Here is a 17,621-nt window from a genome sequence, read left to right as displayed (position 1 = left end):
GTGTTTCCTGCGAAGTTCCCCATACTTAAAATGGAAATACTCTGTAATTAGTAAATACATTCTTTCCATAYGTTTCGTTTCTGGTAGCTCAGATGACGCGGCTGGGGCTTGCACTGCCTTGCTTGCTGCGGCTGCTCAGGCTCACAACTTGGAAGCTGAAGGAGTCAACCAACTAGCAGCCTGTTGCAATGAAAATGCATGGCATAAACCGAGACCGGTAAGAGACACATATGTATTTAATTTTAATTTGCATATTATTTAGCAAATAATCTAAAGAATTCTTAGAGTGAAATAGAAAAAAAATGCATTTGTATCTGCAGTCTGATTGATACTGTTTAACTGCTTCTTGACTGTTCTAATTCACTGAGCTGCGCTAGGCTATGTGCTCACATCGTGCAACTCATTTAAACGAGGAGATGTATGTATTTCTTGGTGGATGTCATCATGTGTGGACAAGTTTGTTTACWAGATGAGATGCATGGTTCCTTAGCACCGCAATATTCATCAAGTTTCGTTTTCAGAGCAGGGCTCACAGCCAGTCTCAATAGAGACTCAATTGAAACTATATCGTTCTATTTTGGAAACGCCCACAGGAGGCAAAACGAAACTGATTTCACATCAAGTGCCAAATATGCTAGTGAGGTTTAAACTTTACAAATATTTGAGATCATTTTGCAGTATATGAAAGTGAAACGTATTTAGTTTTTTTTCTAATTGTGGCTTTTGTTTTACAGTTTTTGCATAACGATATTATATAATAATATAACGATATAATGATATGGCTGTGCATCAAGGGGTGCATTTCGTCCCGAGTTATGCACGCATAAATGGAACATAATTCCCTTTTTATGCACTTTTCTCTCTATGCTATTCTGACCTTGAATTTAAGCATGAGAATAGCATGTTTTTCACCCCCCATTTCATAAATGAAGGTGTGGCAGAAGTGTCTACAGATATGCTGCTGACAGTGTTGGTCCCATGTTTCATGAGCTGAAATAAAAGATCCCAGAAATGTTTAATATGCACAAAAAAGCTTATTTCTCTCAAATGTTTGTTTACATCCCTGTTAGTGAGCGTTTCTCCTTTGCCAAGATAATCTATCCACCTGACAGGTGTGGCATATCAATAAGATGATTAAAGAGCATGATCATTACACAATTGCACCTTTTGCTGAGGACAATAAAAGACCGCAGTTTTGTCACGTAACACAATGCCACGGATGTCTCAAGTGTTTTGGGAGCGTGCAATGTCCACCAGAGCTGCTGCCTGAGAATTTAATTTGAATGTATCTACCAAAAACGTTGTTTTCGAGAATTTGGCAGTACGTCTGACCGACATCACAACCGCAGCCCAGGTGTAGCGGTTTTCTGATGTCAACATTGTGAACAGAGTGCCCCATGGTGGCGGTGGGGTTATGGCATGGGTAGAAATAAGCTACGGACAGTGAACACAATTGCATGGTACTGGTACTGTATATACACTGCTCAAAAAAATAAAGGGAACACTTAAACAACACAATGTAACTCCAAGTCAATCACACTTCTGTGAAATCAAACTGTCCACTTAGGAAGCAACACTGATTGACAATAAATTCCACATGCTGTTGTGCAAATGGAATAGACAAAAGGTGGAAATTATAGGCAATTAGCAAGACACCCCCAAAAAAGGAGTGATTCTGCAGGTGTGTGACCACAGACCACTTCTCAGTTCCTATGCTTCCGGGCTGATGTTTTGGTCACTTTTGAATGCTGGCGGTGCTCTCACTCTAGTGGTAGCATGAGACGGAGTCTACAACCCACACAAGTGGCTCAGGTAGTGCAGTTCATCCAGGATGGCACATCAATGCGAGCTGTGGCAAAAAGGTTTGCTGTGTCTGTCAGCGTAGTGTCCAGAGCATGTAGGCGCTACCAGGAGACAGGCCGGTACATCAGGAGACGCGGGAGGGCCGTAGGAGGGCAACAACCCAGCAGCAGGACCGCTACCTCCGCCTTTGTGCAAGGAGGTGCACTGCCAGAGCCCTGCAAAATGACCTCCAGCAGGCCACAAATGTGCATGTGTCAGCATATGGTCTCACAAGGGGTCTGAGGATCTCATCTCGGTACCTAATGGCAGTCAGGCTACCTCTGGCGAGCACATGGAGGGCTGTGCGGCCCCACAAAGAAATGCCACCCCACACCATGACTGACCCATCACCAAACCGGTCATGCTGGAGGATGTTGCAGGCAGCAGAACGTTCTCCACGGCGTCTCCAGACTTGTCACGTCTGTCACATGTGCTCATGTGCTCAGTGTGAACCTGCTTTCATCTGTGAAGAGCACAGGGCGCCAGTGGCGAATTTGCCAATATTGGTGTTCTCTGGCAAATGCCAAACGTCCTGCACGGTGTTGGGCTGTAAGCACAACCCCACCTGTGACGTCGGCCCTCATACCACCCTCATGGAGTCTGTTTATGACCGTTTGAGCAGACACATGCACATTTGTGGCCTGCTGGAGGTCATTTTGCAGGCGCTGGCAGTGCACCTCCTTGCACAAAGGCGGAGGTAGCGGTCCTGCTGCTGGGTTGTTGCCCTCCTACGGCCTCCTCCACGTCTCCTGATGTACTGGCCTGTCTCCTGGTAGCGCCTCCATGCTCTGGACACTACGCTGACAGACACAGCAAACCTTTTTTGCCACAGCTCGCATTGATGTGCCATCCTGGATAATGCACTACCTGAGCCACTTGTGTGGGTTGTTGACTCCGTCTCATGCTACCACTAGAGTGAGAGCACCGCCAGCATTCAAAAGTGACCAAAACATCAGCCAGGAAGCATAGGAACTGAGAAGTGGTCTGTGGTCACCACCTGCAGAATCACTCTTTTTTGGGGTGTCTTGCTAATTCCTATAATTTCCACCTTTTGTCATTCCATTTGCACAACAGCATGTGAATGTATTGTCAATCAGTGTTGCTTCCTAAGTGGACAGTTTGATTTCACAGAAGTGTGATTGACTTGGAGTTACATTGTGTTGTTTAAGTGTTCCCTTTATTTTTTTGAGCAGTGTATATCATGAAATCCCCTTATCCGTCTTTTTTCTTTTTTTTAGACATGTTATACATCTTCATTGTCTGTGGATTGTGGGCTGTGTTGGTGAGTATAAATTAACTCTATCCACAAGTTCTAATTGAGTACATAATAATAATAATAATAACATAACAAAAATGTATATGATTTTCTAGACATTTGTTCCATCTCTCTCCTACAGCCTCCTACTCCCTGCCCTCTGGCCCTGTCTCCATCTCTTCCCCTGTTGGAAGCCAAGCCATCCTTCCTTGCAAATGGAAGTCCCAGCTAGACAACGTCACAGTTTGCCACGTCCAATGGCAGACACCCGATGCGCCCGTGTTTGAGCAAAACGGGGAGCAACGGTGGCAGGCCAGCGAGTTTGAGGGGCGGCTGGAGGTACCTGGGGAAAAGCTTTGGGAGGGCGACTGCTCTCTGATCTTGCGCGACGTGCAGTTTGGGGATGTGGGGCTTTACGAGAGCTTCATGGTGGTTGACAGGACAAGGAGGGAAAGGCGGGTGTTCATCCAGAGTGTCCAACTCTCAGTCTATGGTAAGGATAGATCTACAGGTCASACCTGAGCTGAAATAGTTGTTTTATTTCGTTAGCCTCATCTCTCCTTATTGTCTCCAGACCATAAGTCCAAGCTGTCAATGGGCATGGGTGAAGACCTGGTCCTGAAGCTCCACACTCCACAGGCCATGAGAGTGGTCTTCCAAGGGAGGAACAGCACAGAGTGGAAGGTCCTGTGGATGAGGGGTGACGAGAAGGTCAACAGGGGTCGTCTTGAGGAGGCTGAAGGGGTGGTGGTCCTCAGAGGGTTAAGGATGGACAACTCTGGGACTTATAAAGTGCTGGATTCCCATGGGCTTTCGGTGAGCACTGTGCAACTCACAGTGGAAGGTAATAAAATYGCCTCAAATACTAATGCGTAAACTTTGCTTATTTTTTTGTGATGTATCTGTAAACACATTCAACCGCTGCTAACATTTTACATTTTGTATCCCACAGAAGTTGCTAAAACTCAAAAGATTATCCACATCCAGGACAAACCTGTAGGTAAGAGACTGAAGTAAATTAAATAATTGAGATGACTTATTCAAGGCAAGTATACCAAGTTCATGACACTGTAGAAGACTGATGGACAATAATAGTACATTTTGAACAAGTTCTCTCTCTCTTCTCCGTCTCTCTAGGTAAATCGACTGTTTACAGGTCCTCCTCTCTGCTCATTGTTTTTGTCCTGCTGATCAGTCCTCTGATTCAACATCTCTAACAAGGTTTAAACCTTTTGGGCTAGTTTCCCAGAACCAAATAAACAAACCCCTATACTAAAACGCACTTTCATCCATTGAAAGTGATTTTTGGTCTATAGGCATAGAGGGAAGACATACTGGTCCGATGGTTGTCTGAAAGCAGTATGTGGTCACCTTGGTATGTTGTTAGGGACCACCTGATGTGTGGTTGTGTGTGGTGGTCTTCTTCCCCAATTCAACATGTAGAGTCTGCGACACCCTTGGGCCATGTAAGCCAATCAGAGTGGCGTAGTGCTTGCCCCTCGCTAAGCAAAAGTTAAATATAACAAAGGCTAATAAAATGTTGGTTGTAGTCTGGGCAGTGGGCTCCAGTGCACCTTTTACCTCAAATAAAAGATGGTTGAGCCAGTTTCCTGAACGCAGTTTAATTATAGTCCTTGACTAAAAAGCATGCTCAACGGAGAATCTCTTTCGAAAGTGGTTGTTTGMCCAGGACTAGGTTTAATCTGGGTCCGTAAAACCGGCCAATTGTGTTCAGGGTGACGCCCCTTTTTCCCCTCCGCTACGGTCACATTGATTTCTCACTGTATAGCCTACTATTGTATTCTACAGAGTTTGGGTCAATCCAATTCAGTAACAATTAAAAGTTGAAATGAACTCATTCTCTTTAAATCATCCTAAAACATGGTTTATTCACTCCACATCATTAAAGCTGGAATCCTTAGTTGCTAAATGAATGATATACTCATTAATTCTTGAAGAATACAATGTATATATCAGAACCCCAAATACATGCTTGTTTTACTCCAATGTTAGTAAAGAATGCAAATGTTAAACCTGTAATGTTGATATCATGGATGGTCAGTCCTTGGCACCATAGCTCTGTCTATGGATTTGAGTGGCTACATTTCTCCAGGCTCATCCCTTATCTTCTTACCAAAACACAGGCGGGTGGCTGCTTTGTTATTGTTTCATTTAAGGATTCTAGCTTTAATGGGTTTGATTTGTACAAATAACCTGAAAGCACCATGTTTAGTTTGGAAGTTCAGTGTTTGTAAATATTCTATGATAGTAATATATACTGAGCAAAAATATAAACGCAACATGCAACAATTTCAACGATTTTACTGAGTTACAGTTCATATTAGGAAATCAATCAGGCCCTAATCTAGGGATTTCACATGACTGGGCAAGGCCACAGCCATGAAACCAACATTTGTATGAGCATTATATTCACAAAAAAGTATATCATACAATCAAATGAAAGTGTGAGTTGTTTTGGTGTTCAATTTAAAACAGCAATGTAATCTTAATTTATGTTAAATAAAGCATTGAAAATGACAGCCATGTGATGGTCCTTTACAGCCTTGCAAGTATATTACACTTAAATTAATACATTCCAATATGTTATCATCTACAGTTACAGTATACACATCAGAACACAACAGGGGCCCAGGAGATGCCAATCCCTCCCCTTTCCTGCTCCTCCCTCTCAAACTCCTAATAAACTAGGGGTGCACAGCTCTGAGMGCCGCAGTGTTTGGTGGTTTTTGCCCTTGCCTTTTAACCAGCCTGGATTATACTTGGGAAACCAGGAGAGTTCACGCATAAACCAGTAATTGTTAAATTATGTGATAAGACGAAAGCCAAAACAAGCACAACTCGAGTCGTGCACCCCTGAATGGAATAGATCATCTACCCCGTTTCTTCTGACAGCCTTTGATTTCTATAATCTCTCCTGTCAATCCCCATAACCACTGAACCTTCCCTCATCCTATTTCTGTCTCTTTATCCCCTCCCGAAAAAACAAAGAACCCAGCACCCATGAAATAAAAGGTAGCACTTTTACACAACACCTTACCCATTGACATTGGTCAAATCATAAACGACAGGTTCCCACGCGCAATACAGTCTTTAAATCAGTGGAGTGATGTCACGAGCAAAGGGATATACTCTTTCACTTGTTTCCAATCAGGCCATGTCAGATTTTGAGCTCCTTCATTTAAACCATCACATCATTCCTAAGTCTACTCTTGGAGTGTCCAGTTAGAAGTTGGGCTTGTGTTTCTTGACTTCGACCATGAGGTGGTGCAGGTTGATGAGCTCAGAGCGCACGGCCAGGCTGCGAAAGGTGGGCTGGGACAGTACCTTGTGGAAGCCATGGTAGTACTGGATCAGCTGAGTGAGCGCCCCCTGGAGGATAGGAGGACAGCAGTCAAAAGTTGAATAATAAGCTTAAAAGAAYAAAAACAATAACAGCCCGTGGCTCACGGTTGCCTAAATATTAAAAATGTTACATATCTGTCGATTTAAGGGACCCCTTTTTGGCTTAAGAGCACCCCTAGGGGCAAACGTTCTGTATAGCCTTTAATTACATACAATTATTTTACTGGTTTAGAACGTGTTTTCGGCCAGTGCATCCGTTTGTGCTTGCTCTGAGGGCAGTACCTGAATGATGCCAGTGCCGTTCTTGAAGTTGGTGAAGGACCTCATGACGTCCTGACTCAGAGCCTCCACAGACTGTTTCCATGTGCTGGAGAAACCCCTGACCAGCTGGGTGATTCGGGCTAAGAGAAAAGAAAGAAGGAAAAAGGGGGGGAAGAAGAAAACAATATAAGTTTAGAGATGGGAGGCATGGGTGTGAAAAGGTGTGGGAGAAATGTAAGACAATTGTTGTGGTGGAAAGTCAAACAAGAGAGTAGAAACAAACGGTCCAAACAGTGGAGGTAAATAAACAATGAGTCAGGACAGGAGGAAAAGTAGAAGTAAAGAGAAGGTTACCGTGGAAACGGGCACATTCTTAGGTTTCATTTATTCGCACCAAATAAAAGAAGTGAAAGACAAAACCGTACAGATAAAAAAGGGTAAAAAAAGAGTATGCAGATGAGGTTGGAAGCCTATAAGGGCTGATATGAAAACCACATCACAAATGTAAGTTACATTATTTTTTTTTAAGTGTTCAATCACTCAAAGCATATTAATTATAATTGTACATGATATACTCAGTATACAAAAACAATGTGTGTGTGTGTGTGTGTGTCCGTGCGCATGTGAGTGTGAGAGTTAGGCTACATAGAGGGGCTTATTGGGTAGTTTGGTTCATCAGGCGGACCCCCAGTCGTCACTTGAAGTTATTGAGGGATGATGATATTTTGGCAATGTGAAGATAAGAATTCCAGAGTATTGTACCTCTGTATCTGATAGAGAATTGACTATGTGAGATGCAGCAATGGGGAGGGTGAAGGTTATCACAGTGTCTTGTGTTATATAGATGGATTTCAGAATTAACCTGGAAGAATCCATTGAAGGGTTTTGGTAAACTGTCTGGGAGGTATGAGTATTTGTAGACGAAAGTGCATAATTGGGTAAATTCATGTCGTAAAGCCAGGTAATTAAAGGAGSTGGCTAGTCTTGAAGATGTTATGAGTAATTTGTGTAGGTAGGAGGCATATACTGGCCCAGACAATATTACAGTAAATMAGATATTGGTACAGATTTCAGTACTTTGCTACAGACAAATTGAATATGATCTTTCCAGGATAACTTTTCATCAATTATAAATCGAAGGAATCTAGTGGATGTGGATCTAGTGGATTTTATTCCCACCAATTGAGATTCTGGCTCTTATTTTACAATATTTCTTATTCTTACTAGTGAATACAATTAAGTAGGATTTTTTAAAAACATTTAAATATTATTTATTTATCTGGAACCATTCAGAAAATGTGGCCATACCTGAGTTGGTCTCATTAATTAGTGAATCAAAATTATTGTGTGATAAAATCAAATTGGTATGATCAGCAAAGAGAAGGGGAAGTACGGTAGAAGACCCAGCAGTAAAGTCATTGATATAGATTAGGAATAACAAAGGTCCAATTATTGAACCCTGTGTCACACCACAGGATATCTTGGCCCTGGTAAATGCACAGGCATTTGCATAAACAAATGTATCTCTATCATAAACATAACCAATTATATGTACAGCTGAAGTCGGAAGTTTACATACACCTTAGTCAAATACATTTTAACTCAGTTTTTTACAACTCCTGACATTTAATCCTAGTCAAAATTCCGTTTTAGGTCAGTTGGATCACCACTTTATTTTAAGAATGTGAAACGTCAGAATAATAGTAGAGAGTGATTTATTTCAGCTTTTATTTCTTTCATCACATTCCCAGTGGGTCAGAAGTTTACATACACTCAATTAGTATTTGGTAGCATTGCCTTTAAAATGGTTTAACTTGGGTCAAACTTTTTGGGTAGCCTTCCCACAATAAGTTGGGTGAATTCTGGCCCATTCCTCCTGACAGAGCTGGTGTAACTGTGTCAGATTTGCAGGCCTCCTTTCTCACACACACCTTTTCAGTTCTGCCCACACATTTTCTATAGGTTTGAGGTCAGGGCTTTGTGATGGCCATTCCAATACCTTGACTTTGTTGTCCTTAAGCCATTTTGCCACAACTTTGGAAGTATGCTTGGGGTCATTGTCCATTTGGAAGACCCATTTGCGACCAAGCTTTAACTTCCTMACTGATGTCTTGAAATGTTGCTTTAATATATCCACATAATTTTCCTTCCTCGTGATGCTATCTATTTTGTGAAGTGCACCAGTGCCTCCTGCAGCAAAGTACCCTCACAACATGATGCTGACACCCCCGTGCCTCACGGTTGGGATGGTGTTCTTCGGCTTGCAAGCGTCCCCCTTTCTCCTCCAAACATAACAATGGTCATTATGGCCAAACAGTTCTATTTTGTTTCATCAGACCAGAGGACATTTCTCCAAAAAGTGCAATCTTTGTCCCCACGTGCAGTTGCAAACCGTAGTCTGTTTTTTTTATGGTGGTTTTGGAGCAGTGGCTTCTTCCTTGCTAGGCCATTGCCTTTCAGGTTATGTCGAWATGGGACTCGTTTTACTGTGGATAGATACTTTTGTACCGGTTTCCTCCAGCATCTTCACAAGGTCCTTGGSTGTTGTTCTGGGATTGATTTGCACTTCACGCACCAAAGTACGTTCATCTCTAGGAGACAGAACGCATCTCCTTCCTGAGTGGTATGACGGCTGCGTGGTCCCATGGTGTTTATACTTGCGTACTATTGTTTGTACAGATGAACGTGGTACCTTCAGGTGTTTGGAAATTGCTCCCAAGGATGAACCAGACTTGTGGAGGTCTACAATTTATTTTCTGATTTCTTTTGATTTTCCCATGATGTCAAGCAAAGAGGCGCCGAGTATGAAGGTAGGCCTTGAAATACATCTACAGGTACACCTCTAATTGACTCAAATGATGTCAATAAGCCTATCAGAAGCTTCTAAAGAATTACATAATTTTCTGGAATTTTCCAAGTTGTTTAAAGGCACAGTCAACTTAGTGTATGTAAACTTCTGACCCACTGGAATTGTAATACAGTGAATTATAAATGAAATAATCTGTCTGGAAACAATTGTTGGAAAAATGACTTGTGTCATGCACAAAGTAGATGTCCTAACTGACTTGCCAAAACTATAGTTTGTTAACAAGAAAATCGTGGAGTGGTTGAAAAACGAGTTTTAATGACTCCAAACTAAGTGTATGTAAACTCCCGACTTCAACTGTATAATCATGAAAACATTCGGCAAAGAATTCCATTATAAAAGGGTCTGCATCTTTTCTCTATACTCACCTTCYTCATTCTTTAGTCTATCCAGCTGCCCTTTCTCCGTCAGCGCCTCYCTCTCCTTCACAAATGCTATCATGCCACCAAAGGGAGAGGACAGAATCTCCTCAATAAACTCCTGATGAAAGGAGAAAGAAAGAGGGGAACATTTCATTGGAGTAAATACTTTGAGTAAACTGACTATTTGTGAATCTGCCACACATGACAYAACTCAATTTCCCAGAATCCCTGTGCAGGTTTACCTGACTCCTGGCCTGGAGGAGCTGTTGGAAGCCCTCAACCTCTTTACTGTCATCAGCTGCCCTCTCCTATGATATGGAGAGAAAGAGAGGAAAACAGCATGACATCTTTCAATTCTGTATATTCACAAGACACAGTCTAGCGGTTAAGAGCATTGGTCCAGTAACCCAAAGGTCGCTGGTTCGAATCCCAGAGCCGATGAGGTGAAAAATCTACTGATGTGCCCTTGAGCAAGGCACCTAATTGCTCCTGTAAGTCACTCTGGATAAGAGAGTCTGCTAAATGACTAACATTTTAATGTAAATGACTGAATGAAGGAGTCATTTCAGGTGGGTAAATAAGTGAATCGTTCATGTTTATGGTTTTAAACTTGTGTTATTCTCACCATGAGTACACTGAGCATCATGTCGTAGTTGTTGATGAGGAAGATGAGCTGGTCCCTGCGTGAAGGGAACTCTGCAGCCATCTTCAGGACAAAGTTCTCCACTTCAACCTGAAAATACCAGTGTTAGCTATATCAAATCACACAAAGCACTATATCAAATGTTTATGCTTATTGTAGGATCCCCACTATTTCTACTGTCTTACTGTTTTTATTATTGTTTAGTTGTGTACCTGCAGTTGGCCAAGGAGGGTGTGGGTTCGCTCGCTGGTGAATGTCTGGTTAATGCTGACTATGGCAGAAGAGAACTCTGCATATCTGCGTGTGATCTGAAACACAACTGGTGTCAACAACTGTCTGGTATTATTAGATAATGATACATAAAACATCTGTGTGTGTGTATTCATACATAGTGTGGTCTGGTGTCCAGCACGCCCAGTTTTTGAGGATCCGTGTTGCGGATGCTCTGAATGTTCATCTCCAGGATAAGCTCAAACCTGGGCCACAGCAGCTCCAGCACCGCATCCCAGTACCTGGCAACCCACGGAGAAACAGTCACATAAGCATCAAGGGTGGATTCTGAGTTAAGATGTGTTTTCATTGAACAAATCTGTATCAAATCCATTGACGTCAATATGTGATTTTCATTTGACGTTTTAGTCGTTTTGCAGACGGCGTAAAGTAGTGAGTGCATACATTTTCAAACTTTTTTGTACTGGTCCCCCCGTGGGAATTGAACCCACAACCCTGACATTGCAAGCGCCATGCTCTACCAACTGAGCCACTCAGGACCATTTTCATGAAAAAAATGACATCAGCATGTCAGGCCCCAAACGTTACATTTTACAGTACATACAGTAAAAAGACTACTGTATCATAAGTTAACAATTCGGACTTTCCCTTTACTTCTAGCATATACACCCACCGGACAGTTTATTAGGTACACCCATCTAGTACCGGGTCYGACCCCCCTTTGCCTCCAGAACAGCTTGAATTTATCAGGGGATGGATTCTACAAGGGACCTAACACATGCCAGGAAAATAATCCCACACCAGTACACTACCGCCACCAGCCTGTACCAGGCAGGATGGGTCCATGGCCTCATGCTGCTTATGCCAAATCCTGACTCTGCCATCAGCATGACYCAACACGAACCGGGATTTGTCGGACCAGGTGATGTTTTTCCACTCCTCAATCGTCCAGTGTTGGTGATCGCGTGCCCACTGGAGCCGCTGCTTCTCGTTTTTTAGCTGATATGAGTGGAACCCAGTGTGGTCGTCTGCTGCAGTAGCCCATCTGTGACAAGGATCGAGTTGCGCGTTCTGGGATGCCGTTCTGCACACCACTGTGTTGCTGTACCGTTATTTGTCTATTTGTGGCCTGTTAGCTTGCACGATTCTTGCCATTCCCTTTCGACCACTCTCGTCAACAAGCTGTTTTCGTCCACAGGACTGCCGCTAACTGGATGTTTTTTGTTTGTCTCACCATTCTCGGGAAACACTAGACACTGTCGTGAGTGAAAAGCCCAGGAGGGCAGCCGTTTCTGAGATACTGGATCCGGCGCGCTTGCCACCGACGATCATACCACGCTCAAAGTCGCTTAGGTCACTCGTTTTGCCCATTCTAATGTTCAATCAAACAGTAACTGAATGCCTCGATTCCTGTATGCCTGCTTTATATAGCAAGCCACGGCCARGTGYCTCACTGTCTTCAGGAGCGATCCATTTTCSTGAACGGGGTACCTAATAAACTGTCCGGTGAGTGTATAGCATACTGCAGGAAATAGGATAAGTCTATAGCATTATGCTCCAAGTTAAAAGTGTATGGAGTTTTTGCGCTGATGGAGTACTACTAACTTGTCCAGGGCTGGGATGGTCCTCTTGTTTGTGATGGCTCTGAAACGCAGGATGATGTGGATACACAGGAACACGGCGATGCTGTCGTAGCAGTCCGACACATAGGTGGACATGCTCTTCTGCAGGGGAAAGGAAAGAGGATGAGAGGGAAAGGTGGGTATAGGTACGTTAGAGAAAGAGTTAGTCGTATCATAAGAGAGCATCATCATGATCATTTCACAAAAAGAAGCCCTGCACTGTTAAAAACGCTGTGTTATGCCTTCACGATTTCTTTTACAGCAATGCTTTGGTGAAAAGTCTTATCGTACCAGGAACAAGCTGAGCGTCTTTCCCATGACGCTGTTGAAGAGGTCCAGCGCAGAATTTCCKGCCACCATGAAGAAGTCAGACAGGAAGAGGAACTCTCGACAGCCGTTGTCCAAGAGGGCGTAGTGCTGACTGCGGAACAGCGTCTCATAGGGATACTGAGAGAGGACGAAGAAGGCTGGTTGGGTGACTTGATAATCTACATCAATGTTAATATTATAACTGGAGTCCACATTCATTTCTGCGAAGCATTGCGTTTAACTGTCAATCTGTGGTCTGAGTTGTGGCGTTGTGCATTCCTTTAAGATGTGTGTGTGGTGACAAGAAGGTAGTGAGAGAAGCACAGATTGGAGTTGGAGCAGTACAGCTTAACGATATCTAGATGTTTAGGGTTGGCGTTGTGTCTTCACCTCACAACCTTATACTCTATGCATGTTCAAATGATTTCAGAGTAGTGCTTAACATCTTATAATAAAAGGTAGGTTAATTTCATTCAAAATGTTTGTTACTCTCAAGCAGTAGTACATGGCATAGTTTGGAGGGTCTGATTTGGGTTGTACAGCGCTGCCAGTGGTCTCACCCTGCAGTCCCCTCTCTGGGCAGTGTGGGGGATGAGGATGGGCCCCTCCAGCTCGGCAGGGCTCAGCACGGTCCCKCGCTGGCCCAGGGTGAAGATGGTGTTCCTGCTCTTCAGGGAGGGCTTGGAGAAGAAACCTTTCTTGGCCGTGTCTTCCACTCCCATCAAGTCATCTTTGTCTGCCACCTCTTCATACTGTCAACAGAGAAAGATGTTATGTGAACAGTATTAAATATTATCAGCTAATTTGACTGATATGATACTCGACACTGTTGAAAATGTACCATCAAACACAACATAGCCCTTGCTGTACATTATAGCAGCAAGCTGTTCCAGAACAATTCACAGTGACAACCTAAATGAAGGTACTGTATATTGAGCCTATAAACCAAGAGAAGGCATTTTAACTCCTTCACTCCCTTAGCACCTGTGCCATTCGCTCACCTGTACTTTGAGGAGCCTGCCGCTGTACGACTTGAAGTAACTGTAGTAGATCTTACTCATGGTGTCCACGTACTCATCCCTGATCTCCTTGGCCACTGTCCTTTCGTTTGCCAAGAGGAATTGATAAAAAAACCTAAAGTACGAAGAAACATTTAAGATTTTGGTAGATACATGATTGTGGTGGTACTTTTTAGTCTGTTTCAAGGTATCCAAACATGTGGAAGGTTTTGAAGCCCGTTATAAGCCTATATCATTACCTGTACTTGAGGAGGGTGTTCTGAGGGATTTGATAGTTGGTCATGGGCTTTCTGAAGGAATAAATCTTCTGCAGGATAAATTCTCGGATCTTTGTGACAGCCTGTGGAACAAAATAAAAGCCAGTTTTATACACAATATCTTTGCTCCGTTACCTTCCACACCATTATTCCTCGCTTATATCTCCTTCTCCTCTTCCCATCCCATTCTATTTCTCTCCCTCCCTGTATCTTCACCTTGATTTTGAGGCGGTCCACAATGTCCTGGATGTCAGAGCAGGCCAAAGTTTCCCTGAAGCTGAGCTCTTTGGCAAAGTTGATCTTGTTGTTGAGCTCATGGAGCTGCTCAAGGAACTCCTGCTCTGTCACCGGGCTCTCCAAGATTACCCTGCAGACCGGACAACATGTGGGGAACAGTTCTTAGAACACATGCTTACCCGTAGGAACACTTACAACATCATAGAGACCGTCAAGTACATTTCTCGTTGCAGACATCAATATGACATGTGCTCTCCCATTAAAACCATACAGGTACATCTATCGTTACAAATCTGTATAAAACACACACTCCCTTACTGGATCATAGCTCCGGGCACCACCAGCTCATCCACCAGTTGGCTGAGGTGGCTGCGTACGGCCTGCCTGTTCTTCAGCCGCATGTTCATGCTGACCGACTGCTGCTGCAGAGTCTGGATCTCACTGCTGATGGACGAGAGGTCACTCTGGAAGCCGCTCAGCATGCCCTCCATTCGCTGGAGAGAGAGAGAGGGGAAAGGTGGGGATAGAGCGAGAGAGAGGGAGGTAGAGAGAGAGCAAGAAAGAGCGGGGAGAAAATAGATTTGTCAATGGCTTCGTTACATATTTTTGCCAGGAAAAAGCATTCTTTCAAACAACTGCACATGCAAAAATMTTGATCTGTTTAGAATGGACTTCTGAAGCCACTTGATACTTTTGATTGAGGAAATCATCCACTCACCTCCAGTATGGAGTCACAGGCTGTGATCTGGTTGTGCAGAGAGGCAATATTCTGGCTCTCCTTGATATCTGACACAAGCTTGGTCAAAGATTACATATCAGGGTGAACTACTGTATCTATCAGGAATTACCATAAATAAAGCACTAATTCTTTCACACAATCATTCAAGACATTAATGGATACAGTCTTTGATGGAGGCTTGTTCAATCCGTTGAAGTTCATCCTCCACTTGTTTAGAGTATTGCCGGAGGTCAACTCCCTGAAAGAAACAGAGATTCAGATGAAAGGAAACCATCCGTTGATGGAACGTAGCCTTATATACAATCTATAAAATGAAAACTAACCGAAAATAAAATTAAAACTGAAATGTGTTGATGTTTAGGGTCATGCATGGTGCAGCCGTGGTACCATGATCTTACCGTTTTCAGTGCCTCCTTCACCAAGTCATCRTCAAGATTTGCCTGTATGTGAACTGGGGGGGGTGAAGTAAAGGAAAGTAGCTAGTCAAATCTCCATAAAAGGTCTGTTCTTACATTTATCCAAGACACTGAACTAATTAGCTAAATTACTATTTGGCTATGAACAAATTTTACCAGATGATATGACCATTACTTCATTGAAAAGACAATAATGCTGAAGGACTTACTGTCCACCTCATCCAAGATGAACTCATCTGTGGTCAAGTCCAAGTCACCCAGGTTGAGAGGGGCCATGGCATCTGTGTCAGGCTTCATCTGTTAAAGAATGACAGTAAATTGACATGGCTTTGATGTACTTTGTAAAGGAAGATATAACAATTAATTTAGCTAGCTAGCTACTCCATTCATAAGAGTAAAGWCTTCGCTAGCTACTTAAATAGGCCTTTTCAATTGCAGGTTTTAGACAGTTGCTTTATATTTTCCCACCTCTGAGGCCTAGCCCCTAAAAAGTCTAGGGCTCTGGTCTACTCTGACTTGGGGCCAATGGGGACTTCTGGGGTATGGGTCATCTTAGCAGATAACTTGCTAGCTCTGGTGCAGGAACGAAGCCCCGGACCATAGTTTTAAACATAATAGCAATAAATCAGTGCCTGGTTAGCTAGCCTTGCATCTCTGAATGATGCAGTCGACGACGACAACTAACACTACAGGTAATGTAAATCATCAGAAATGTAGCTGGTTATAGATAGATAACAGTAGCTTGGCTAACTAGACAGATCAGACGATGATCTAGTTCGCTAGCTACGTAAGTTATGCTGGTGTTGTCAATGTAATGAACACYGAGAGCAATAGACGTCGAACAGTCAAGTTAACATAAACATATATGGTATGCCAGGATCGTTAGATAACGTCACCTCATCTTGTAAATATGCCATGGAATTCGCCGTTGAGTTGACAGTTGTGTTTACATCGGACATAGCAGCAGTCACTGCTCTATCCGCCATAGCTTCCAAACCTAAAAAAAAACTACAAAGGTAGTGTGCTCTTCCCCAATGTCCCCGGGATACGTGAGGAAAAACAATAAGTAAAGATCATTTTGAAATTAGTTGAAAATAAATGTATGTTGAATACAATTATTAGACAAATATACACAATCTTAAAGGTGATGTATATTTGATTTATTGGTATATTGTTTTAAAATATATATTTAAAATATTGTATCTCTATCTTGCACTGACCCTACGCACACTCACTAGACCTCACTCACTCACTCACACACACTTCATTGTCACTCCCACACAAATCCCTCACTCATTCAAACACTACATACTCACTCACACATATAACACACACACGCATACCGACACAACACAAACAGACATACAGTGGTGGATAAAGTACCCAATTGTCATACTTGAGTAAAAGTAAAGATACCATAATAGAAAATGACTCAAGGAAAAGTGAAAGTCAACCCAGTAAAATACCACTTGAGTAAAAGTCTAAAGGTATTTAGTTTCAAATGTACTTAACTATCAAAAGTAAATGTAATTGTTAAAATATACTTAAGTATCAAAAGTAAAAGTATAAATCATTTCAAATTCCTTATATTAAGCAAACCAGACGGCACAATTTTCGTGTTTTTTWAATTTACGATAGCCAGGGGCACACTCCAACACCCAAGACATAATTTACAAAGCATTTGTGTTTAGTCTGTCCACCATATCAGAGGCAGTAGAGATGACCAGGGATGTTATATTGATAAGTGTGTGAATTTGACTATGTTCCTGTCTTGCTAAGCATCCAAAATGTAACGAGTACTTTTGGTGTCAGGGAAAATGTATGAAGTAAAAAATACATTATTTTATTTAGGAATGTACTGAAGTWAAAGTAGTCAAAAATATAAATATTAAAGTACATATACCCCCAAAAACGACTTAAGTATTTTTCCTCGAGTACTATAGACCACTGCAAACATACAAACACACACTTTTACACTTATCATTTGCTGCTGCTTTATTCTGTTCTTTATTTTTATTATTATCTATCTGGATGCCTAGACACTTTACCCTGCCTTCATGTACATAAGTATCGCGTACCTCTGCACATTGATCTGGTACTCCCTGTATATAGCTCCATTATTGTGTATTTTATTCCTCTTGAGTTAGTTACTATATATATATATATTTTTTTTTTATATATATATATTTTTTTTTTTAC

General features: G+C 42.4%; 2 protein-coding genes across 2 annotated transcripts; one reads left to right on the top strand and one right to left on the bottom strand.

Annotated features, from left to right (window-relative positions):
• Positions 1 to 103: 103 nt before the first annotated feature.
• LOC111955643 (immunoglobulin superfamily member 11) lies at positions 104 to 5,635 on the top strand. Its single transcript, XM_023975882.3, has 6 exons — positions 104 to 217; positions 3,081 to 3,124; positions 3,240 to 3,590; positions 3,672 to 3,941; positions 4,050 to 4,097; positions 4,235 to 5,635. Exons 1-6 carry the CDS (start codon positions 189 to 191, stop codon positions 4,312 to 4,314), a joined length of 822 nt encoding a protein of 273 aa, XP_023831650.1. The 5' UTR covers positions 104 to 188; the 3' UTR covers positions 4,315 to 5,635.
• vps52 (VPS52 subunit of GARP complex) lies at positions 5,405 to 16,550 on the bottom strand. The gene is made up of 19 exons (XM_023975888.2): positions 16,319 to 16,550; positions 15,632 to 15,719; positions 15,405 to 15,457; positions 15,169 to 15,244; positions 14,986 to 15,053; positions 14,586 to 14,761; positions 14,247 to 14,397; positions 14,013 to 14,113; positions 13,756 to 13,888; positions 13,315 to 13,506; positions 12,737 to 12,892; positions 12,429 to 12,547; positions 10,981 to 11,104; positions 10,805 to 10,900; positions 10,575 to 10,682; positions 10,192 to 10,257; positions 9,956 to 10,067; positions 6,743 to 6,861; positions 5,405 to 6,487 (listed from the first exon to the last, which is right to left on the bottom strand). Exons 1-19 carry the CDS (start codon positions 16,406 to 16,408, stop codon positions 6,341 to 6,343), a joined length of 2,175 nt encoding a protein of 724 aa, XP_023831656.1. The 5' UTR covers positions 16,409 to 16,550; the 3' UTR covers positions 5,405 to 6,340.
• Between the last annotated feature and the right edge of the window lie 1,071 nt (positions 16,551 to 17,621).

Source organism: Salvelinus sp. IW2-2015, linkage group LG31, assembly GCF_002910315.2.
Source record: "Salvelinus sp. IW2-2015 linkage group LG31, ASM291031v2, whole genome shotgun sequence".
Lineage (NCBI taxonomy): Eukaryota > Metazoa > Chordata > Actinopteri > Salmoniformes > Salmonidae > Salvelinus > Salvelinus sp. IW2-2015.
This window is presented reverse-complemented; position numbering and strand designations above follow the sequence as displayed.